This window comes from Lissotriton vulgaris, chromosome 12, assembly GCF_964263255.1.
Source record: "Lissotriton vulgaris chromosome 12, aLisVul1.2, whole genome shotgun sequence".
NCBI classification, from domain to species: Eukaryota; Metazoa; Chordata; class Amphibia; order Caudata; family Salamandridae; genus Lissotriton; species Lissotriton vulgaris.
The window spans coordinates 792,289,892-792,316,487 of record NC_141700.1 but is presented as its reverse complement, the minus strand read 5'-3'; the positions used below and the strand labels follow the sequence as shown (position 1 = coordinate 792,316,487).

The 26,596-nt window shown below is 46.5% G+C and overlaps 1 protein-coding gene across 3 annotated transcripts in view; it reads left to right on the top strand.

The window, feature by feature from the left end:
* Window positions 1–26,596, top strand: part of AGFG2 (ArfGAP with FG repeats 2) — a 533,383-nt gene that overhangs the window by 245,524 nt on the left and 261,263 nt on the right. For all 3 annotated transcript variants that reach the window (XM_086946193.1, XM_086946194.1, XM_086946195.1), the window contains exon 4: window positions 22,387–22,537. In XM_086946193.1, coding sequence (XP_086802319.1) covers window positions 22,387–22,537 — 151 coding nt within the window. The remainder of the gene's footprint in view (window positions 1–22,386; window positions 22,538–26,596) is intronic.

Here is a 26,596-nt window from a genome sequence, read left to right as displayed (position 1 = left end):
CAGAGAGCAAACCAGGGAGCCTGCTACCTAGAAGACAATTAAATGTATGCATTTGTTTAATCACCAAATGGAAAGGCTGCTTGTGAGCTAGTCTAGGCTTTAATCAGTGGAATCACTGGGTTTTTATGGTGACAAATGTTTACTCTTTTTGAGAATGAATGCAGTTTTCGACCCTCCTGGTGCAAGCAGGATGGTGAACTGCAGTCAACTTCACGTCTACTCGTTTGACTTCATAGCTGCACACTAACTCGACTGAAAATTAATGCAGTGGTGTCATCAGCTGAGCTCTGGAAAGGATGGACACAAAAAATGTTTCACCATGTACAGTTTACTTATGTCTAAAACATACACTTTGAAATCACTTGTTTTATCATAAACTTTTTCCCGCAGCTTATCTTACACTGTGTGCAATACAATTTTAAAATAATGACTTGCATATTCATAGTGCTTTTTGTTACAGGTGGGACCTCAAAGCACTATACATACACTAGTAACTGTTCCCCACTGCGTCAATCAGGATTCAGTACTTTAGCTCTGGTCACACATACAGACATCTGCAGTCACATATTAACCACATCGATGCTAGTGTTATTTTCCTCCTGTGCTGACATTTTGGATATTCCATTGTTCATGACGAGCTCAGCTCGTCATGAGTGTATGGAGGTGTACACCATGACGAGCTGAGCTCATCATGAGCGTCCAAGGAGTTAGCCAACTGAGGTTTCTTAATGTAGAAGACTGCTCTCTCCACTGATTAATGTAACCTGCATTCGTCTTGTATTTACAATCCGTGATTTTATATTCAGTTACCTGAAGTTGAAAAATCAAGACAACACAAAATAGTTGGCTCTTTTCAGTTAAATCTTTGACCCCCGCCACCATGGCCGGGTTTACAGATCCCACTTTTTGTAGGCATTTAAATCCTGTCTGTAAGTGAAGGCAGCCTGGAAAAAAACAAAATTAACAAAGTCACACTTCCAGGCCATCATCATTTATAAGTACTTAGATAGCCTATGGCGCCCCCTGGGAATGCAGCTACTGATCCCTGGAAGAGGAGGGAGGGAGGGAGTCACCCCACAGTTTGACAACCTCTCCTTTAGTGCGAGGCCTTCTGGAACTGCTATGGGCCTCCTCCTGGCTCCAGCATCAGCAAAGGCTGCTCCAGGGCGCCTTCAGAAGGATTACATGCCACCTCCATATGATCCTCTGTGCCTCAGAGCTGATCCTCCCAAAGACTCCGTCATTGTCTCAGCAGCGAGAAAGGCTCAGCCACTGCCCCTTTGCCGAGAATACCTATGAACACAGAGAGCAAACACCACGAATCCTTGGGTGCCAAGGCTTGTTGCACATCAGCTTCCACAAGGAGAACTTCAAATTTGACTGCTCTGCATGAGACGCATGACTAACCTCTCTGAGGCTACAAGCAGAGATTCCCTGGTGACCTTCCCAGAGGCAGGAGAGAGGGTTTTAGTTAAATCTTTGCTGATGGAATGATGTATCAAATAAATAATCCTTTCAGTAGCAGATTGTTCCAATTTGGCAGTACACAGTTATTGCCATGGATTACCAATGAGCCGTTCACCCGGCAACATCTGCGTTTAAAGCTAAAGCACAACAGTGCATTTACAATCTTTCTTTCTCTGTATCTCATGCAGACAAACAAATGCACAGGATGCAATCGGGAATAAAGCCACAAAGCTGTTGGTTTGGAAGAAGTATGAAAGGAAGGATGGATTTCAGAAAGCTGCACTTTAGACAACAGAACCATTGGTATATTCAACAGAAGGTTCAGTCCCCTAAGCGTCCTCTGCAACAGTACCCGTCACAGTGCCAGTCAAGACAAAGAGGAGGTCATCAACCCTCTGCTGCTACAGAGAAGCCTCCACTGGAAAACAGCGGTTTTCTTCTCAGTCTGTTACTCTGCTAGGGAGAGGTTTCCTGAAACACTTGCAAGAGTGGCAAACAGACACCTGATGCAGTATGGCTACACTCTTGGGTTCAAAGTCCCTCAACCTGCAGTGCCCCTGAAGAGATTGCATTATATCCACCACCAGCCTCTTGTCCTGTCAGAGCAACTACACCGGAGGCTGCCATGCAGACCAAATCGTATTCATATGTTTACGGGCCAGATCTGCATCCCAACCTACCATAATGGAGCGTGGCTCCTGAACTCTCCCGATGTGGTCATTTGAGTATTCCTGAATGCATAGAATTTCAAGGTTGGACAAGGGCATCCAGAAAAACATCAACACAACAAAATGCCTGGAAGATGTGCTATTGCCCCGTTTGCCCTCTTTGGCTAAGTCGAGGTTGCAGTTTTCCTCCATTAAAATGCATCTCGCTGCCATTGTGGCTTAAAGCCTTCACAAACCATTTTTTTCACAATCCCAGTAGTTACACTTCCTAGAAGGACTTCTTTTTTCCTTCAATTGGGAAACTTTTCCCTCCTTGGAAACTTAGTGGTCTTTCCGAAAGACATGAATCTTCAGTTTAAACCAATTCATTAAACTTCCCTCCAATATGTATCATGGAAAGCTACTATTCTGGTTGCAATGAAATCTGGACCTAGGACTACCGAGAGCTGGGCCATTTGCTCCCAAAAATAAACCTTATGCAGTATCCCATAAGAATAAAGTCCTACGAGGATGCATATGAGTTTTCCCATCTTATTAATTTCACACGTCCATGTTAATCAGTCCATATCACTTGCAACCTTTTTTCAGAATTCTTCAGATATTCGTGTTCGAGGCATATGAGCTGCAGATCTCACACTGAGCATTAGATCGCCACCTGGTGTTGGGATTGGATGATTGCACGTTGTCGTCTTGGAAGAAGTCTTTGTAGTCAGGAGATAGGTGACTCCTCCTTTGGACGACAGTGCGCATGGGCATTGGCTCCATCCTTAGATTGTTTTTTTCCGCCCCTGGGTTCAGATGTAACTTTTCCACTCCAGTTCAAAATTTACCTTTAATGGTAGTTCGATGCGAAAAAACTTTACAAACAACTTCTGATATCAACAAACATCGACTCGACTTAATCTGCTTGATTCCGGTCGTCGACGCGGGCTGTTGGGCCTATCCATGCCGTGAGGCCTACAACTCGTGGAAAGGACGCCATTCAAAAGATGCCCCGAGTGTGGAGCAAAGAAGACCTTTTCCAACCTGATCCTCTACAAAAGAAGATCTACATTGATCCAAAGACACGTCATGTATCCACTACACCACACAGGAAGAGGAAGTACGACACAGCACCTACACCTACAGTGCCTGTCAAGAAGGACTCTGCCACATCTCCTATGCACCCTTCTTCTCCTATACTTCCTTCTCCCTTATCTCCTGTTCCTCTTAACATTTCACCTCAAAATTCTCCTGAAAACTCTCCTCCTCTATCTGAACCACATACACCTTAAAATGATAAGTATAGCATGAGGGGCGGGGTAGACCCAGATGAGCCTTTTCCCTACCCTACTGATGATCCAGACTTGGAGTACCCAAACCCACAGGATGTGCCAGATATTCCTGACCCAAATACATATCCATCAAAAGCTTCTCCCCCAGAAGACAATATTGGTTTTGGGCACTTATTGAATAGGGCTACCATCTATCATGGGGTCACCATGCATTCAGATGAGGCAGAGGAAGACTTTTTATTAGATACTTTTGAACAATCACACAAGTCTGTTCAAATTCTGCCTAGGATTAAAGGGGCCACACATGCTCCAGAAGTATTTAAAGATCCTGTACGTGCTAGGATTCTTAACCCTAGAATAGAAAAAAAGTACAGGCATGCTCCTGGGGACCCTGCCTACATTAAAGGACAGCTACTCTTAGATTCCCTAGTCATGTCAAATGCTAGGAAAAGAGCAAACTCACAGACATCCGGTGAAGCACCCCCTGATAAAGAATCTAAGGTGATAGATGCTTCAGGCAAAAAGATAGCTGCCCGGGCTGGCAATACATGGCGTATAGCTAACACACAAGCCCTCCTTGCAAGATATGACAGGGCTCACTATGATCAGTTAAAAACACTATTACAACATCTACCTGATCAATATAAAGCGCAGGCAAACAACCTTATACAAGAAGGCAAGTTAATTTCAAATGCCTCAATCAAGTGCGCACTTGATGTAGCAGACACTGCATCTGGAGCTATAAACGCTAGTGTCCTACTTAGACGTCATGCGTGGCTACGCATTTCAGGATTTAAGCAGGAAGTACAAACTACCATCTTAAATCAGCCATGCAACCAACATCAATTGTTTGGAACAGAGGTAGACACAGCACTTGAGAAAATGAAAAAAGACACCGATACAGCCAAATCTATGGGAGCTTTGCAATCCACCCAAGCTAGAGGCTCTTTTCGTCGCTCCTTCTATAGAGGAGGCTCCAAACAGACTGGAGCAGACAATTCAGCTTCCTTCAAATCCAATACACAGACATCCTCCAGTAAAGGATATTTTAGAGGAGGCTATAGAGGCAACAACAATAAAGGAAGAGGTTGAGGTAATAACAATGATTGAACCTCTTCCTCCACAAAACAGTGACTTGCCTCTGCTCCCCCAACAGCATTCCACTCTTGTGGGGGGGGCAGATTAACACAGTTCCTACCTGTCTGGAATTCCATCACAACAGACAAGTGGGTAAGACAAATTATCCAGTATGGCTACTGCCTCAAACTTACAGCTACCCCTCCACACACACCACCCAGGCAGCGTCCAATGTCTGCAGAACATCTTACACTGCTCAAACAAGAAGTCCTATCACTTCTTCAAACAGACGCAATAGAAATGGTTCCTTTACAACATCAAGGAACAGGGGTTTACTCACTTTATTTCCTAATACCCAAAAAGTACGGGACACTAAGACCAATTCTCGACCTCGGGCCCCTCAATCACTATAAACACTCAGATCATTTTCATATGATCACAAGTGCTCCCATTGCTGCAACAAGGCGACTTCCTTACAACACTAGATCTAAAGGACGCCTAATCCACATTCCTATACATCCTTCTCACAGGAAGTATCTGAGGTTTGTACTGGAAGGACAGCATTATCAGTTCAAAGTCCTTCCATTCGGGGTCACAACTGCACCAAGAGTGTTCACTAGCAGTAGTAGAAGCACATCTCAGAAGACAACATATACATGTCTTCCCATATCTAGACGATTGGCTCATAAAAGCCAAGTCATTCAATCAGTGTGTCCAACACACATCTCAGATAATTCAAACATTGCACGACTTGGGGTTCACAATCAACTACACCAAGTCGCACCTGCAGCCCTCTCATGTACATAAATATTAAGGGACTACAATAAACACGTCTACAGCTCTAGCGTATCTCAGTGCAACAAGGATACAGAGCATTCAAGCCTTAGTCACAAATTTCAACATCAACACTCTCTCCCAGCCAGTGTGTTCATGAGACTAATAGGCATGATGGCATCTTGCATCTTCATAGTGCCACATGCAAGACTGCAAATGTGTCCGTTACAAGAATGTCTAGCACAACAGTGGAACCAGGCTCAAGGACAACTGACAGACGTGGTGTTGGTGGACAGCCGCACACATCGCTCTCTGCAGTGGTGGAACACCAAAAACTTGGCAAAAGGGCGGCAATTCCTCGAACCTGTTCCACAAATAATACTTACAGCAGACGCATCTCTCACTGGATGGGGAGCCCATCTCCTACATCATACAACTCAAGGCCAATGGACCTATCAACAAAGATCGCTCTATATCACCCACCTAGAGCTACTAGCAATATTCATGACGGCCATCTACTATATACAAAAACAGAGGGGGGGGGGGCACACACTCTACAACTGTCCCAGCTTGCACAGAACGTCTGGAGATGGTCCATTCCACAAAACATAGATCTGTTTGCAGAACACCTTCCAGGAGTTCACAATCAGATACCAGATCTGTTAAGTCGACAAACACAACAGATTCACAAATGGGAACTACATCCGCAAGTTCTTCTACCATTTTTTCACAAGTGAGTTCATCCAGACATACATATGTTCGCCACACACGAAAACGCAAAATGCCCAACCTTCGCCGCCAGGTTTCCACACCCGCTGTCCCAGGGCAATGCGATATGGATGAACTGGTCAGGCAGATTAGCGCACGCTTTTCCGCCACTACCACTAATAGTGCGCAAGCTACGACAACAGTTGCTCAAACTGATTTTAGTAGCTCCCACATGGGCACGCCAACCGTGGTATACAACACTGCTAGAACTATCCCTAGTTACACACCAAAAGCTACGTCTGACACATCCATGCTAACGCAGAACCATAGAGACATCAGACATCCAGATCCAAGCCAATTGAATCTGGCGGTCTGGCTCCTGAAGTCTTAGAGTTTGGTTACCTTAACCTACCACCAGACTGTATGAATATCATTAAAGAAGCCAGGAGACCTACTATTAGAGCTTGCTATGCTGCTAAATGGAAAAGATTTGCCATTTACTGCAACAATAACAAAATTAATCCCCTGGATGCCCCCATCCAAAATATCATTTGCTACCTTCTACATTTACAAAGACAAAGATGTAACTTGGCATATTCATCTATACGCCTACATCTTGCAGCAATTGCAGCATACTTACAAAATAGACATCTGCCTTTATTTAGAGTGCCTGCTATTAAAGCATTTATGGAAGGATTAAAAAGAATAATTCCTCCCAGGTTACCACCCTCTCCAGTGTGGAACCTAAATATTGTTATTACCAGGCTCATGTGACCTCCTTTTGAACCTCTACACAAATGTGAACTGCAATTCCTCACATGAAAAACAGCTTTTCTGGTGGCTATTACTTCTCTTAGGAGAGTTTGGGAGATTCAAGCTTTCACTATACAATTACACTGTAATAAAGTGATTCTAAGAACAAATCCTAAATTTCTTCCAAAAGTCATTAGTCCGTTTCATTTAAACCAATCTGTAGATTTGCAGATGGTTTTCCAAAACACAGACTCTGTGCCAGAAAGAGCTCTACACACCCTAGACATTAAAAGAGCTCTTCTCTATTACATTGATAGAACCAAAGCTTTTCGCAAAACAAAACAATTGTGTCTAGCTTTCTCTCCACCACATAAAGCAACCCCATCTCTAAAGCAGGAGTTGCAAGGTGGATTGTCAAATGCATACAAATATGCTATCAAAAGGTAAAGCGAACACTTAACAATTCCTCCTAGGGCACACTCCACACGCTAACTAGGAGCCTCTATGGCTTTCTTAGGGAACATTCCTCTAGAAGACATATGCAAGGCAGGGACATGGTCTACAACACATACTTTCACTAAACACTACTGTGTTGATGTGCAAGCCAAGCAGCAAGCTGCAGTAGGCCAAGCTGTCCTCAAAACTCTATTTCAAACTAATGCAAAGGATACAGGCAACCACCGCTAGGGGAGATACTGCTATATAATCTATGCTCAGTGTACGATCTGCAGCTCATATGCCTCAAACGGAAAATGCTACTTACCAGTATGCATCTTTTCTTGGCATGAAGAGCTTCAGATTCTCACACGCCCACCCACCTCCCCGGGACCTGTATCCGTTCCAGTCCCATCTTATTTAGATATACACACATGGACATCTCTTTTCTCTTTCAACTAACGACATCATTTCCCATCATGGCGAAAAACAATCTAAGGATGGAGCCGATGCCCATGTGCACTGTCGTCCAAAGAAGGAGTCACCTATCTCGTGACTACAAAGACTTCTTCCAAGAGGACAACAACCTGCAAGCATCCGAGCCCAACAGCAGGTGGTGATCTAATGCTCAGTGTGAGAATCTGCAGCGCTACATGCCAAGAACAGATGCATACTGGTAAGTAGCATTTTCCTTAGGGGTGTTATCTCCCACCCGTGCTAGGCACTATATATGAGGGTATTTTCGATAGAAGGGTTGGAATTTACACATGCATACTTTTGCTCCCTCTCAAGACTAGGGGCCAGATGTAGGTAGGCTTTTACCGGTCAGTAACGGCCGACCGGTAAAAGCCTTTTCCGATGTAGGAGGCTATTTTACCGAATCGGTAAATGAGATGTAGGAAGCACTGTAAACAGTGCTTCTGGGCTTTAAGAATTCGTTATTTCTGTAGTAGGGGATCTCTGTGTATAGTCATAATCTAGTGAATAGTCCCGCCCATGTGCGTGGACCCCGGCAATCAAAAATAATCTCTTAAGTTGTCAAAATAATGCAGAAACTGCAAAGACACTTAAGAGAAAATTTAAAGACAAATAATGCAGCCTATATCCACAGGCTACACTGTCCAGTACTTCAACTAGAAATTCCACCAAAATTAACCACACACAACACAGCCTGCTAGTTTCTACCATAGAGAAACCTGCCTCCCCCAGTCAAAGACTCAGGAATGATAGAGAGGAAGGTAGGGACAGACAAGCCCCATAGGCTGCCATTATGTGGCTTAAATAGGATACTGTGCCTTTAAAAGAACTTTCCAGAACTTCTCCCAGTATCCCAGAATGCATAGCAGGTCCCTCTACTTTCAGTTCTTTTTTCCGGCTCCTGCTTACAGGACCCTGGCATTGAGCTCTCCCTTTTTCAAGGGTTTATTGAATTGTTTTTTGCACTTTTGATTCCTAAAAAGTGTTGCAGTTTACTTCTTGGTGCACACCTCTACTTCAATCACATGTGCACACCAGCACTAATCAGGGGTGCAACAGGGTGTCAATGTGACACCCTGCCACCCTTGACTTTTTCCCAATTTTACCGAACAAGTAATTACCGATTCGGTAATTGACATTCATTCCTATGGGCCTCCAGGCCCAAAGTAATCAATGGCAAATACTGAATCGGTAATTACCGAATCTTATTGATTTCGTATTTTTTACCGATTAATTACCTACATAGGATTTACTGATTCTAAAAAACGAATTGGTAAAATTCAGTATTTTAGAATCGGTAAAACCTATTTACCTACATCAAGCCCTAGGAAACAGATCTTGCTACCCTGAAGAGAGCCTTGGAAGGTTGTGTGCAGCCCTTTAGCCACAGTAGCCCAGAGCATATCCTTGTGGGGCTCCCAAGAGACCGAGCACAGCTGGATGTTTGACCATGGAGGGAAAACAGGCCTACCTGCTTGCCTGGTGAAGGACTTGTAAGCGGACGAGACTGCTGAACTATGAGTTCGAATGAGACCACCGACTAAGCCCTACATGTTTTGTTTTATGAAAGAATCCATGTCACCTGATATTCAGACAGGTCCATACCCCAGCAACCGAATGACTCTTCTTGGAAGTTGACAAGTTGTGACTGGTTCATCACTGCACTTGATGAAGATTCTCAGTTGGAACTGGTAAGCAAGTCACAAAGCCAGTTTGCACTTACTATGAACTGTTGTCTGGTGAGAGGGTTGTCCAGAGGAAGGTGAAGACTTTGATATCAAAGCGTAATTAAGGAGAAGATAACACAGTTGATTGGTCTAAGGAGGCTTGGAGATGAGACTGTCTGCCATGGAGACACAAGCCAGGGACACCTCAATAGGATCTCTAAAGTTTGGAAGCTTTGAACTGCTAGTCTGCAAAAGGTGGTTGACTTTCATCCAGCCAATCCGGCCTGACTGACGGCAAGAAGCAGCCTTGGGCTGCTAGTTGTGCTTTGAGACTGTGGAGAGGGTCCTGCAGTGGCCACCTGCTACACAGAATGCAGAACCCATGCGGAATGCAGCTGTTATTTTGAAACACTATATCTGTAGGCTGACTTGTCTGATTTCTCATTTTGCCCTTATTATAATCCCAAAATACGTTTTTATTTTACTAAAGTGGTATGGGTGCTTTACCGACTGCTTTCTTGGTCCTTGTATTCTACTAACACACCTTCTCTAAAGTAGCCTTCCGTCTCGGCTCTGTGCTACTGAGAGGCTGTTACAGAAACTGTGTTCAAGGCAAATGAGCTGTAGATCATATACTTGTGCATAGATCGCCATCTGGTGTTGGGCTCGGATGTTTGCACTTTGTTTTTGTCTTGGAAAAAGTCTTTGTAGTCACGAGATAGATGACTCCTCCTTAGGGTGACAGTGCGCATGGGCATCGACTCCATCTTCAAATTGTTTTTTTCCGCCATCTGATTCAGATGTGATTTGCTTCCCTCCGGGTCGGTGTCATTCTCGAACCCCCTTCGGCTCGCAATTCATCACCACTGAACGTTATTGTCTCAATCATGTTTTCCTTTCTACGCGTATTTTAAAAAAATATAAAGTTCTCGATCTTTGACGCGGGCCGTTGGGCCATCCGTGCCGACTACGCCAGCAGTCAATGGAAAGGACTCTTTTCAAAAAATGCCCTGGGTGTGGTGCTAAGTTCCCACACACAGACTTACACGAGGTTTGTAATCTCTGCCTCTCCCCGGAGCACGAGGACAAGTACTGCAAGGCCTGCTCCTCTTTCAAGTCGAAGAAAACCATCCGTGACCGTCTGGCTCGATGTCACGAAATGTCCCGCAGAAGCAGCTCGATTCCAGACATCTTTGGAGCAGATCCCAATGTCCATCCAGAACAACAAGCTGATGAAGGAGCGATCTCAGTCTCCGAAGCTGACGACTCCGACATCAAAGACGAGACAGTCACCCCGGCTTAACGTTCTGTGAGTACCGAGACCCCTCCCCTAACCAACCCTAAACAAAAGGCTCCGGTAACACCTCCGCCCTCAGGCTCAGGACCCGGCTATGAAACCGAAAGAAAGGCCTTCTGGCTCGGGCTCGAGCCAACCCCATTCCGGTGCCGAGAAGTCCCCTCCGGCATCGAAGCCCAAAAGTAAACATGTGCCACACCCTTCTTCGTCGGCACCGAAAACAGCCTTAACGCCGAAGCCTTTGGCGTAGAAACAAACAAAGGACAAGCCTTTGGAGCCAAAACAAATTACATAAAAAATTCCTGAGCCGAAAAAGGTCTCAGAGCCAGAAATTCATACACCCAAAGCAAAAGAGTTCAAGACCCTGCAGAAAGCTTCTGACGCAAAACCTAAAGAACATTCTGACCCTAAATCTTCGGCACCGAAAAGACATTGTACTGAAACAACAGTCTGTGTCAGATTTTTAGGATCCAAGGAAAAAAACTCTACACATTGACCCAGAAACCGGTCAAGTTACCGCCAAACCTCCTAAAAAGAGGAAACTGGACCATTCAGAAGACTCTGAAATACCCATTAAACAGAAGGAAATGGGCACTAATACTTCACCACCTTCTTCTCCTCCTCCACCTGATCCAAATGTGTTAATTTCTCCAGCACTCTCCCCATAACCTGCATTTTCACCTCAACCACAAGTTGATGAAGATGATATGAGTGGGGATGGGACCATAGATGCAGATAAGGATGATGACGCACATATAATCCCACACGATCTAGATCCTTGGGATAATTATAATACCGAACCAGATCCACACAATGACCCGGACCTCTATCCCTCTAGACCATCACTGCCAGATGATAACATTGGGTTTGCGCAGCTAATTAAAAGGGCTGCATAATACTATGTGGTGCAATTACACCCTGATCCCTGGGAAGAAGACTTCTTATTAGAGACACCTGCACCCTCACAAACACCTAGACACACCCTGCCAATGCTAAAGGGCATGCTGAAACATGCACCAGAAGTGTTTAAAGATCCAGTCAGAGCCAGGATCCTCAACACCAGGATGGACAAAAAATGTAAAGCAGCTCCCAATGACCTAATCTACATCAGAGGTAACCCTGGGCGTGGTTCGCGTAGTCGCGCTACGCAGAGCTACACGAAGTGCACATTGCACTACGTACGCTACGCGAACTGCGTAGTGCGGTAGGGAAATGCTGTTTGCAATGATTGCAAAGTGCCGGATGCTTGTCCCCACTGTGCAATCATTGCGAACGGCATCATGCACAGTGCAAGCGGTCGTCGTTTTCTGCTGCTCGAGTAGATTTGTACTCGAGCAGCAGCTTTCTCAACACGGACTGATTGTTTCTCATCGCGAGCGGTCGCGAGCGGTCGCGACCGCTCGCAATGAGAAACCTGGCCTCCCCGCGTTGAGAATCTCGCCGGTAGGTTTATTTTCCACACTCGCGATCAGCAACTTGATGTTGGCGATCGCGAATGAGCAAAAAGTCTCGCTGGGATGTTGGTTTTGCTCGCTCGCTGTCGCCAACTTGACTTTGAGGACCGCCAGCGAGCAAAAAATGCCCGCTACGCGTTTTTACACTGTGCTACGTGCGATTCGCCTAACGCTTAGTTGCACAACCTTTTCACACTCCGCGAGCAGAGCGTAGTTTTCCGCCCAGGGTTAATCAGAAGTCAGGTCCCTGTAGATTCCCTTGTGGTGTCTAATGCACGCAAGAGGGTTAATTCACAGAGCACAGGCGATGCCCCTCCTGCTGATAAGAAATCGAATCTGATTGATGCATCCGGGAAATGTATCGCGTCACAAGCGGCAAAGCATTGGCAGATTGCCAATGCCCAAGCTTTGTTGGCCAGATATGACAGAGCTCACTATGATGAACTTGAAAAACTTATGCATTATCTTCCTGACCAATATAAGAACAAAGCTAACAACCTTATACAGGATGGTAAGTTAATACACATCTATCAAATGTGCCCTCGATGGGGCTGATACTGCATCTTGTGCTATTAATACCAGATTCTTATTATGCAGGCAAGCCTGGCTCAGAATCTCCGGTTTCAAGCAGGAGGTGCAACCAACTATTCTTAATCAGCCTTTTAACCAAGAGCATCTTTTTGGGCCCCCAGTCGATACATCTTTAGAAAAGACTAGCAGCCCGCCCCAGCGTTGCCTGGGGCAGAAGGGGGCTGGGGGCAGCATTTCAGGCTTGCGTGCACTCCCGCCCTGGCCCCCGCCCGCCACAACATTGTCTGTGCCCGGACAATGTCGTGGCGGGCGGGGGCCGGGGCGGGAGTGCACGCAAGCCTGAGATGCTGCTCCCAGACCCTGAGCCTTACCGCAGTTGTTCCGGCCCATCCTCCCGCACCGGCTCCCTCCCGTCCCGGCTCCCTCCCGTCCTGTGTCCCAGAGTCTTACCTGAGCCGCCACTCCTCCCTGAGCTCCTCACTTCACCGCCGCTCCTCCCCGCAAGCCTGAAATGCTGCCCCCAGACCCTGAGCCTTACCGCAGTTGTTCCGGGCCAACCTCCCACACCGGCTCCCTCCCGTCCCGTGTCCCAGAGCCTTACCTGAGCCGCCGCTCCTCCCCGAGCTCCTCACTGCACTGCCGCTCCTCCTCTTCATCACGTACGTTGCGGCCGGCGCTACGTTGTGGCCCTCAGCGTCGCGGCCGGCGCTACTTTCAGGGCACTACTTTTGTTTTTAGTTATATTTTTTAATTTAAGTTTTTAAAAAATTTTCAATAGCCTATGTCCATCTGCACACGCAGAGGATTACAGCAATGTATTGGGTGTGTGGATTGGCGCTGTGGTTTCCAAGTTTACCTTGCCAAAAGGTTTGTGTTCTCTCTTTATAATAGTAGTATAGATGAAAAAGGATACTGAGACTGCCAAGCCCATGGGGGACTTGCAATTAATTTCCTCTAGAGCTTCATTTCATCCCTCCTTTTACAGGGCTGGCTCCAAAACTACTGGATAAGAGCATCCCTCTTCGTCATACAAAAGTCCCAATCAAACTACCTCCTCCAGAGGATACTTTTAAGGAGGGTACAGGGGTAACAACGGGAAGGGAACAGGTCGCAGTAACACCTGCAACTCCCCTACCACCAAGCAGTGACTTCCCTTCACTTTCCCCGGATCATGCCTCTCCTGTCGGGGGACCTCTCTCACAGTTCCTACCTTTCTGGAATTCCATCTCAACAGACAAGTGCGTAAGACAAATTATCTAGTATGGTTATTGCCTGGAACTCACCTCTTCTCCCCCAAATATCCCTCCCAGACAACGTTCAATGTCCTCGGAACATCTGACTCTTCTCAAACAAGAGGTTCTCTCTCTATTACAAAAGCATGCGTTATAACCAGTCCCCTTGCCTCATCTAGGCACAGGGGTTTACGCCCTCTATTTTCTAATTCCAAAAAGGACGGCTCTCTCAGGCTAATACTGGACGTCAGACCGTTAAACCTCTACATTCAGTCAGACCACTTCCACATGGTCACTCTCCAACAGGTGCTCCCAGTGCTTCAACAAGGAGACTTTCTCTCCCCTCTAGATTTAAAGGACGCCTTCTTTCATATTCCCATTCACTCCGCTCACAGGAAATATCTCCGGTTCGTGGTAGACTGTCAACAATACCAGTTCAAAGTCCTCCAGATCTGGGTGACTACAGCACCCAGAGTCTTCACCAAGTGCCTCGCAGTAGTGGCGGCTCAGTTATGAAGACAACATATTCACGTGTTCCCTTATCTGGACAACTGGCTCATAAAAGCCAAGTCACACAGCAGCTGTGTGCAACACACACACAAAACAATCTAGCTGTTACACCAATTCATGGTGAACCTCACCAAATACCACCTCCAACGGTCTGGCACACAATAATATCTAGGAGCTACAATAAACACTTCAAAAGCTCTAGCATACCCCAACCTACTCAGGATAAGCAGTATGCAAGCTCTAATATCAACAATTCTGCCTCAACACTCATTACCAGCTCAAGTGTTCATGCAGCTAATCAGGATGATGGCCTCTTGTATTCTCATCGTCCCTCATGCTAGACTCCAGATGCGTCCCTTACAGGAGTGTTTGGCACGTCAGTGGAACGGGGCTCAAGTCCAGCTAACATATCTGGTGTTGATGTACAGCCGCACACATCGCTCTCTGCATTGGTGGAACACACAAAACCTTTCCAAAGGGCGTCCATTTCTCGACCCGGTTCCACAGATAGTGCTAATGGATGCGTCGCTCACCGGCTGGGGAGCTCATCTTCAGAACCATACCATTCAGGGTATGTGGACCCCTCAGCAAAAAACAATTCCACATGAATTGCCTGGAATTGTTGGCATGAAATCCTTTCAACTCTATCTGGTAGGCAAAGCTGTCCTGGTCCCTACAGACAACATGACAGTAATGTACTACATACAGAAACAGGGGGGAGGGTGGTGAGGGGGGGTGTACACTCTGCAGCTTTCACACCTAGCTCAAAGCATATGGAGATGGGCCATTCCGCAAACAGAAGTCTCCTTGCAGAACACCTCCCAGGAGTACACAATCAAATTGCAGATCTGCTCAGTCATCAAGGACAGTCGATCCATGAATGAGAACTTCATCCTCAAGTTCTTCTTCCATTCTGTCACATGTGGGTCCACCCAGAAATAAATCTGTTCGGCACACCCCAAAATGCCCAAGCTTCGCGTCCAGGTATTCACACCCATTGTCCAAAGGCACAATGTGCTATGGATGAACTGGGCAGGCAAATTTGCTTATGCTTTTCCGCCTCTCACGCTCATTCCGTTAGTGCTTTGGAAACTCAAACAGCATTCCTTCACAATGATCCTGGTTGAACCAACATGGGCCCGACAACCATGGTTCATAACCCTCTTGAAATTATCAATAGTTCTGCATCAAAAGCTATGCCTCTCACCCAAGCTTCCAGATCCCAATCAACTCAACCTTGTGATCTGGCACCTGAGGTCTTAGAGTTTGGCTCCCTCAAACTCCTGCCAGACTGCATGAACATCATTAGAGGCTAGACGTCCAACCACCTGAGCATGCTATGCAGCAAAGTGGAAACGATTTGTGATTTAGTGCACAAATAATAAAATCAATCCACTAGATGCTTCTATTCACAACATTATCTGTTATCTCCTACATCTACAACGATGTAACCTAGCATATACATCTATAACACTACATCTCGCTACAATGGCAGCTTATCTCCAAAACAGACACTTGTCTTTGTTTTGGGTACCCGCTATTAAAGCAGAGGGACTTAAAAGAATAATTCCACCCTGAGTTCCGCCTTCTCCAGTGTGGAATCTAAATATTGTCCTTACCAGACTCATGGGCCCCCCATTTGAATCCCTGCAAAAATGCGAATTACAGTTCCTCACTTGGAAAGTAGCCTTCCTAGTCACTATCGCATCTCTTAGAAGAGTTAGTGAACTCCAGGCATTAACCATACAAGAACCATTTTTGCAAATACATCATAACAAAGTGGTTCTTAGAACTAACCCACATTTTTTACCCAAAGTTGTTTCTGCCTTCCATCTTAACCAGTCTGGTGAAATCCCAGTTTTTTTCCCTCTAGCAGAATCAGTGGCAGAACGGGCTCTTCACACACTAGACGTTAAAAGAGCAATACTCTACTATATTGAAAGAACAAAATCCTTTAGAAAGACTAAAGAACTCCTTGTGGCTTTTTCCCCACCTCATAAGGGCAATCCCCTTTCAAAAGTGGGGATTGCGAGGTGGATTGTTAAATGCATCCAAATATGCTATCTTAAAGCCAAACACACATTATTCATTCCCCTAAAGCTCATTCCACACGTAAACTAGAGGCTTCTTTGGCATTCTTAGGGAACATTCCCCTAGATGCAGCAACTTGGTCTACACTGCACACTTTTACAAAAGACTGTTGTGCAGATTTGCAAGCAAAACAAGAAGCTAGTGTGGGCCAGGCTGTATTAAAAACACTTTTTCAGACCACTGCAACTAACATGTAGCCACCGCTGACGATATAACTGCTGTATAGTCTATGCACAAGTATATGATCTACAGCTCATATGCCTCTAACGGAAAATGCTACTTACCAGTATGCATCTGCTCTTGGCACGTAGAGCTGTAGATTCATATACGCCTACCCGCCTCCCCGGATACCTTTTATCTGTTGCAGTACTATCTTACTTCGATACATCACACATGAACATCTCTATTCTATTTCTTACTAATTCCATCATCACCCTTTATTCTGAAAAACAATCTGAAGATGGAGCCATGCCCATGCACACTGTCACCCTAAGGAGGAGTCCCCTATGCCGTGACTACAAGAGCCTTCTTCCAAGACAAAAACAAAGTGCAAACATCCGAGCCCAACACCAGATGGCGATCTATGCAGAAGTGTATGAATCTACAGCTCTACAAGCCAAGAACACATGCATACAGGTAAGTAGCATTTTCCTTTCCTGACTAGTATTGTTTTCATGGTGTTGGGAGAATTTGCCACTCCCCGCCCCCGGGCAGCCTGTATTTCTACACTGTCCTTCAAAAACACTTGATATCAAGGCCTTTGTCATTAGAGTGCATTGCATCAAGTCTCTTTTTCGCATTGCGAAGATTCTACACCACAGGGACAGCAATACCTATAACTAAGATCTCTGTGCCAGTGACTGCAGATACCATGTCTGAACCCCCGTGAACTTGGTGATGTGAGTGACCCTCCAGTCCCCTGATGCACACTCCACGAGGCTGTGCTCAGGCCACGGTGTGATTCACTCTCAGGAAGTTCTTGATGTCGCCTCTGAGTGGTCGCATCTGCGCCCTCGCCTCTACCCAGTAAGAACCTCACCTAACTTCATGTCACCTCCATAGGTGGTGTCGCGTCTGTGGACATGGTCTGTAGAGCCACTGATATGCTAAAGATCTCTGAACCTTAAACACCTGCTCATGTCACACTCTGCGACTCTGGGCAATAGCTTGCTTAATCTCCACAACGGCCCCTCGTGGCGGGATGCCTGGCTTTCACCTTGCGGATACCCTGCTGGGGTTATCTCACAGGGGAATACCAGGATGGGTTCCCTCAGCAAGCGCTTAGAGACCGGTTGGTGATTTGCGCTATATAAATTCATGTACATTTACATTAATATCTTGACTCCCTCAGTTGCAGCTCAAGCGGACAGTGGACATTGCTTATAAACTCCCGGCTTAATGAAGTCGTTGACACAAGCTGCTCGCTCCTTCTAAGAAAAAGAAAGCCCCAACCTGCCGGTTTGGGGCTTCAGCTTTTTCAATAAACTAAGTATAAGCATTGGGAAAAAGTAAGTCCGGATGTTGGACTTTAAGCAGCAGTTCCCCTCATTCGTAATTAGCTTCAGCCCATCCTTGCGCTGGGAGGGTTTGAAGCTCCGGGTTTGGATTCCAGTGCATCATTTTACCGTGCTTCCCCTCGCCCTGGTGCCCGCCAGAGTGTGACATTAACTTCACTAGGTATACATGGGACCCCCCTCTGTGCGATTAGAAGTCTCCCAGCTGTCCTGAAAACCTTGAAGCCAAGCGTTCTTTCCTTTCCTCTGCCGCGGTCTGCTCTGGGTGGATTGTTTTATTTTTCTTCCATCTCATTGAAGAAATGTTTTGATTCAGTCGGTCCTTCCCACAGCGCTTGATGTCATTAAGGCCGTTCCATTGCAGGTTCTGGCCACTTTATGCAGAGGTGTCCTAGTGTGAACGGCTGTGCCCGGCCCTACAACACCCCGCCTTTACTGCATTCATTTCCATGAGGTAGAGACACGCACCAGGAGCCTGCCTCAGGGGCCCAGGGGGCCACTGAACCCTGATTCGAACTGAAGGCTATCATTCAACCTGCAGCCAGGGGCCCATTCCCTCCCTTGCACTAGGGCCCGTGGCACCTTGGCTGCGCTCCTGCGTGTGTCCTTGTCACGGGGGAGCGGGGTGTGTAGATCCTTGTTCTGGCTCGGATCCTGTGTGATTCTCTTCAGCTGCTCTTCTTGATTCGAGGGTTCGTGGAGACATTGAAAGTAGCTTCAAACGAGGCCGCTGTCGCGGCTGCCTCCTGAGTTTCACGCCGGTTTGTCCTCTTGCCAAGATTACTGATATGATCTGCTTTCCTCGGGTCTCTTTTCGCTCTCAAGAGGTGATTCGTTGCTAAGTGCTCAGTGGCCCTTTTGTGTGCATGTGTGCTGTACTGGCCTGTGCTAGCAAACCTAGACTATAACAGAACAGGTGCATTTGTAAAGCGCACGATTACCCGTAGGTGTCCTGGCGCTGAATAAAAGATGTTTATTGTTACCCAACTCAATGGTACTCATTTTATTGACCTCAAATGGATGAAAGGCTGAGTGGAACCACCGGGATTTGAACCTGTGACCATGAGGTCGAACACAGGCCCCTGCTGTGGCTGCTTTAGTCCACTGAGCCACCAGAACCATGGGGTAACCTTGCTGGGAACGGTTATTGACCTGCAGATCTGAGGTGAACCGTGAGGTCTTATTTGGGTGAAAACTACCCAGGTTCAGAATGACCACCACCCCCCCCATTCCTGTCCAGAAGCAAATGTCAAGTGGATCCTGTATCCGGAGCAGATGCTACTGTTTGTAAGTTAGGTTGATATCCTCACAGGCCCTGGCAAGTTAAAGACCCACCCCCTGCTACGGCCAATGTGCATTGTTCCTTCCGAGCGAGTGCTGCTGATAAAATGAGACAGATAACGACTTTGCTTTAGACTTAAAAAGAGTTCTAAAAGGTAACTATGGCCCAATGCACACTTTTTTAGCTTCCTCAAAACAATCTATCTCTCGATGGATTGTCTCTTGCATTTCTCTCGCTTACCAGTTAGCTAACAAAATTCCTCCTTCTCGGCCTACATCCCACTCTACAGGGGTCAGGCTGCCACTACTGCTTTGCTCAGAGATGTACCCATTGTAGAGATTTGCAAAGCAGCGACATCGCGATCAGTACATACCTTTGCTTGTCATTATTGTCTAGACTCAGACATTCAAGTAGATGCCCGAGAGCACTCACGCCAACTCCAGTGGTGGCTCATGAACCAGGATTAGGTCGACGGCAAATCCCTCTCCCTTCCTCCACCAGAGTTCACAGTGGTGACCGATGCATCACTTCTGGGATGAGGCGGCAACATGGGGGAGGCGGAGATCAGAGGCCTCTGGTCTCCGGCGAAGTCCAGGCTCCATATCAACCTTCTGGAGCTTCGGGCGATTAGTCTTGCACTCAAAGCATTCCTTCCCTCTGTCTGTGGAAGAGTAGTGCCGGTGTTCACGGACACCACCACCGCCATATGGTACTGCACCAAACAGGGCGCGGTAGGTTCTTGGACCCTATGTCAAAAGGCTCTCCATCTCTGGAGATGGCTGGAACATCAGGGCATATCCCTGGTGGTTCAACACCTGGCAGGTTCCCTGAACGCCAGGGCTGTTGAACTCAGCTGCAGGTACATGATGGATCATGAATGGTGTCTTCGCTCGGAGGTGGCGCAAGGTCTCTTTCAACAATGGGGAGAGCCTTGGTTAGATTTATTTGCCACCGAAGAGAAAGTGCAATGTCCGCAATTCTGCACGTTGGAATTTCCAAGGCTACACTTGCTAGGCAACGCTTTTCGTCGCGAGTGGAGTTGCGGTCTTCTATACGCCTTGCCGCCTATACCACTTCTGCCCAGAGTGCTGAAGAAGATCAAGCGCAACCGGGCCCAATTCATTCTTCTGGCTCCGGATTGGGCACAAAGATTATGCTACCTTTAGCTGCTCAACATGGCCATCGGTCCTCCAATCCGACTTCCTCTTCGGGAAGATCTTCTGTCGCAGCAGCGGGGGGCGGTCCTCCACCCGAACTTGTCCAGCCTTCACCTCCTTGCATGGAGATTGAGCGGCGGCAGTTGACGTCATTAGACCTGCTTCCTGAAGTCTGCGATGTTATCTTGGCAGCCAGGCGTCCTTCCACTAAGACGGTATACTCCTGCAGATGGAACACATTTGTGGCATGGTGCACGGCAGAGGCTGTGGATCGCCTTTCGCCCCTCTTTCTGAGGTTCTCTTGTTCCTCCTTTCTGTGGCCCAGCAGGGCTCTGCTCTGGGCACTCTTAAGGGCTACCTCTTGGAAATTTCAGCCTGCCGTAGGCTTCCTGATCAGTCTTCTCTTTTCAAGTCCCCTGTTGTTAATCACTTTCTTAAAGGCATTACACATCTTTTTCCTCCTATTCCATTCGTAATGCCTCAGTGGGACTTGAACCTAGTTTTAACTTGCCTTATGTGCGCTCCGTTTGAGCCACTATATAACTGGCCTCTCAAGCTTCTGACTTTGAAAACTGCCTTTCTGGTTGCCATCAGTGAGTGAGCTCCAGGCTCTTTTTTCAAAACCTCCTTTCCTGGCTGTTTATCCGGGCAAGTTGTCCTTCGCACTCGTCCATCCTTTCTTCCCAAGGTGGTTACTTCCTTCCATATTGGTCAAACCATCACTAAGCCCACCTTCTTCCCGTCTCTGCAGCCTTCTAAGGAGGAAGAGAGGCTCCAACGTCTGGATCCAAAATGTGGGCTTTCAATTTACATGGATCGTACAAACCATTCCTACTGGATGACCAGCTTTGTTGGCTACGTGGGCGACAAGAAAGGTCGGGCCATACACAAACGGACCATCTCTATGTGAGTGGTTTTTGTATCAAAGCTTACTATTCCCTCGAAAAGAAGGAGCCTCCAGTGGGGCTACGCGCCCATTCCACCAGGGCGACGGCAGCCACTACTGCTTTGGGATGAGAGACTCCCTCAATGACATCTGTCAGACAGCTACGTGGGCATCTCTGCACACGTTCAGGAAACACTACTGCCTGGACAGCCAAGTCCGGAGAGACCGCTTCTTTGGCCTTCTGTTCTCCAGGACTTTCTGGTGTGGACTTGGTTCGCAGACCCACCTCCGGGGTTGGTATTGCTGGGGTATCTATTCTAAGGTAAGGAATCTATAACAAATTGTTTCTTTCAGATGAACAAGTTATATCTGTAAGAGACATAGATTAGTTATAGATTCCTCACCGCCCCACCCATCCTCCCTGTCCTGCAACTGACCACTGGTGCACAAAACTAGAGCCCTGAAGGGGAGTCCTTAACCCTAGAAGTCAGTGTCTTGCATGGCTCTGCGCTTCTGGTGTGGAATGTCGTGTATAGAAGCGGAGTCGATCAACGCCACCTTCCGGCACGCAGGGGTACTGCTGACGAAAAACTTTCCGGATCCAGTGTGACGCCTGGGGGTAATTCTAAGGTAAGGAATCTATAACTAACCTATGTTTCTTACAGATATATTGTTACCGAAGGTAAGTAACTTGTTTGTTCGGGCGCTGGTGAAAGGTGTGACACATTTTATGTCCCTGAAGATGGCTCAACAAGTAGTCATTGTCCTGTAATGCTTATGTTTAATCTGAGATCTAAGTCATTGTTGGTTTAAGTGGCCCATTTAATCTTGTTCCTAGTGATCTTGCATGCACAGTTTTGTTGGGTTGCTTGTCACACTACAAGATCATCCTGAATTGTTGTGCTTTCTGAAGTTGCTCCCTTCCCTCAACTACATAGGCTTGATCTAGGACGTTGGTCTGATCATCTGAAATGTATGGTATCCTAAGGGTTTGCCTCTGCTGCATCTTTATCTTTACTCTGATATGTGTGAACCAGAATTTGGAATTAAAACAAATATTTGCTGGAAAAATTTACAATTGACTTTGTTCTCAAGTGGTGACTAAAACAATCTAATCTTCTCTGCCTTACAGGTATGTACCGCCAGATCAGGTAAAGACCGCCCCTGTCAGGAGTTCATCCAATATTAGTAACCAAAGCATGCCGGCTGAAGTGAAGCCCCTTCGGACTTTACTAGGTGACTCTGTGCCTGCACTAACTGTCGGAGGACCTGCTCAGAATCAGGTAATGAGGCTGGCATTGGTATGGAATTCCTGTATCATTAATGACTTATTTCATGTTTTCACTATTTGAAATTGATTTTTAGGTTTGGAAGGGTGACTTGATGGAGGAAACTATATGAATAGTGAATAATTGGTTCACATGACTTTTAGTAGCTGATGTTCCACTCAGAATACTTTGCGAAATGTTAAAGTTAAGTCTTGACGGATTACATATTTTGCAGTTGTACTATTACTTTTTGCATTTGAGTTTGTGGATGGCCTTAATATTGTGGTGTGTAGGGATTTTAATGCTGTTACATATCAATAGTCAATATATAGATCCCTTTATTGATTGTGTGCCAACATCCTCTTCCTTTTGGACCAGTCTCAGGGATAGGGAGGACAGGCTAAGAGGGCGGATGAGAAAGAAACTTGTGAAGTTTGCCCTGGAGAGGAATCTGATCTTTATCCATGAATATTACTCAGGCAATGTGCCTTCTGTGCCTTCTTTCTTCGGAGACTATATCTTTCTCTAGACTTCTTTAACATGTCTTACCATTACGTTGATGATTGGCAATCAGAACCCACTTACCCTGGCTTTCGAGTTCTCTACGGCAATCATTTGGTAGTATGGCCAGGGCACCTCTGTACCTCTGTCCACCAATAATAGTGCCCAACATTTGCTCTGGAAACTTTCCGTCCCCAAACATTTTTTAACTCTGCTCATCAGGGGTGTTCTGCCACTGCTTATTGAGGAGAAGGATTATACAGCAGTTCTTGAGGCCTACTTGCATATTTTCACACAAATAGGAACTATGCTCCTGCAACCTCTGTCATTTTGAGAACCCTACTATTCTGTGGTTTGTCGAAGCGTGCTCTCAAGCGAATCATACCCTGAAGCAAATATTGAGACATAAGCTCAGGATTACAGAGAGGAAGTAAGAAGGTGCAGGGCCCTCCACAACAGAACCTTGCTGTTGAGAAAGTGGGATATTGGGAACACCAAGCTCTCTGCCCTAATGGCAGTCAGTAAGATTAAAGGAACCAAATGTTTCTGGGCTACAGTCAACCGCATTAGAAATGACAATGTTAGCAATACTCCTCTTAGCTCACATATTTCTGCAGACCTTTAGGTATCCCATTTTTCTAAAGCTTACTACGGTTCCTGCAGTAGCATCAGTCTGGTTGAAGCCCAGTTTGTAGGATATACTTCAGTTGTCAACCTCACATTGCCCTGGAAGAAGTTGCTATCACTTTTACCAACAAAGTTCCCGGGCCCCGGTGTCCCCATCGACCTACTCAAGTGCTACTATGACTTTTGGGCTCCAAGTGCTAACAAATGTTTCAGTCAGGTTGGGCAACTTTTTGATTTGAATGGATTTCGTACGTTTGCAGGGCTTCAAGCTTCTTATGACTTTCCTCATTAGTTTAAAAAAAGTATTTGCAGTTAAGGGACTATTTTTTGTCTAGATGCTAGGCCCAAATTGGTCTTAAATGCTCTACTATTATGTCCTGCATACATAAGGCAGATAGACAACTTTAGCAAAATAGCCCATCTTTTTACAAAGGTTACACAACCCCCTGCCTCCATAACTTTAAAGGTTACACATGACATTAACAGCAGGGCATCTATTACCATTGGAGTGTGGGGGGGTTCCCACAACGGAGACAAACATTGCTTGGAATGCTTAAATCATATTTATATCTGGTAGTATTATAATCCACAATGCCTTGGAGCCAATGGATAGGTTGGTGCACTCAATTAACTTGAAACTGCAACAGTTTAAGACCATCTGCATGCTCTATAGGGTTTTATAGGGTTTTATATCGGATGTTCTCTGTTGGATATTTCCCAACTGCCTGGAAGAAGGCATCGATTCTGCCGTTATTGGGAAAAAAACGTAGATAATCTAGATACGAACAACTACAGGCCTATCTCCCGTCTTCCCCGCCCACTAAGATCATTGAGAAGGCCATGAACATAGAGCTCACCAAGTTCTTGGAGGGCAACAATTTACTAGACTGCGTGCAATATGGCTTTGGAAGTCCTCATGGCACCGAGTTGGCCCTAATCAACGTGTCGGAAGAAATCAGAGAGGTCCTGGATAAAGGGGGGAAAATCAGCCCTGATCCTTTTAGAGCTCTTGGCGGCTTTCGACACTATTGACCACAATTGGCTTGTTAGTCTCCTCTCTTCGGTGGGGATCAGGGGCAAGGCTCTGGCGATTCTGGAGTCCTTTCTCTCGGACATAGAACAATGGGTGGAGTTTGACAGGCACAGTTCATCCTGGTTTACCCTGCCCAGTGGGGTGCCACAGGGTTCTTCACTGAGTCCCACACCTTTCAACATGTATGTTATCCCCTCAGTTCACTCAGAAGGTCCTTTGGATTCAAAACTGTGTCATATGCCGACGACACACAGATTGTGGCGTCCTTTTCTGGAGATCCCACAGACACTCCACTAAGATTCCAAGACTGTCTACTCAAAGTCGGACACTGGATGTCCCAAAACTGCCTCAAACTAAACGCAGGGAAAACGGAGGTGCTCTTATTTGGGCGTATTTACAACAAGGGGTGGTGAGGGACAGAGTCTCTGAATTAAGCAGAAAGCTCTCACCCAGTCAAGAGATCCCGGCTAGATCCAACACCGTTTTTTAGCTCACTGCACCATCCCAGTTTCAGAACCTGGCTGTATGCAAATTAGTCTGTTCCTGTCCCAGTGCATGATGGGAATAGGGCAAACCAAACTACAGAAGCCAATTCTTACACTGGGAAGGAAACAAGCTCCCGGGGACCGGTTTCTGGCATTACAGCCGTCTTCGGCCCGGTTTGCTTGAATCCTGATGGTGCAATGAGCAAGGGACTCATGTCTGAGTATACCCTTCCACGCTTAGGGTGGACAAAAATATTTACAACAAGGGGTGGTGAGGGACTGAGTCTCTGAATTAAGCAGAAAGCTCTCACCCAGTCAAGAGATCCGGGCTAGATCCAACACCGTTTTTTAGCTCACTGCACCATCCCAGTTTCAGAACCTGGCTGTATGCAAATTAGTCTGTTCCTGTCCCAGTGCATGATGGGAATAGGGCAAACCAAACTACAGAAGCCAATTCTTACACTGGGAAGGAAACAAGCTCCCGGGGACCGGTTTCTGGCTTTACAGCCGTCTTCGGCCCGGTTTGCTTGAATCCTGATGGTGCAATGAGCAAGGGACTCATGTCTGAGTATACCCTTCCACGCTTAGGGTGGACAAAAATATTTACAACAAGGGGTGGTGAGGGACAGAGTCTCTGAATTAAGCAGAAAGCTCTCACCCAGTCAAGAGATCCGGGCTAGATCCAACACCGTTTTTTAGCTCACTGCACCATCCCAGTTTCAGAACCTGGCTGTATGCAAATTAGTCTGTTCCTGTCCCAGTGCATGATGGGAATAGGGCAAACCAAACTACAGAAGCGAATTCTTACACTGGGAAGGAAACAAGCTCCCGGGGACTGGTTTCTGGCATTACAGCCGTCTTCGGCCCGGTTTGCTTGAATCCTGATGGTGCAATGAGCAAGGGACTCATGTCTGAGTATACCCTTCCACGCTTAGGGTGGACAAAAATATTTACAACAAGGGGTGGTGAGGGACAGAGTCTCTGAATTAAGCAGAAAGCTCTCACCCAGTCAAGAGATCCGGGCTAGATCCAACACCGTTTTTTAGCTCACTGCACCATCCCAGTTTCAGAACCTGGCTGTATGCAAATTAGTCTGTTCCTGTCCCAGTGCATGATGGGAATAGGGCAAACCAAACTACAGAAGCCAATTCTTACACTGGGAAGGAAACAAGCTCCCGGGGACCGGTTTCTGGCATTACAGCCGTCTTCGGCCCGGTTTGCTTGAATCCTGATGGTGCAATGAGCAAGGGACTCATGTCTGAGTATACCCTTCCACGCTTAGGGTGGACAAAAATATTTACAACAAGGGGTGGTGAGGGACAGAGTCTCTGAATTAAGCAGAAAGCTCTCACCCAGTCAAGAGATCCGGGCTAGATCCAACACCGTTTTTTAGCTCACTGCACCATCCCAGTTTCAGAACCTGGCTGT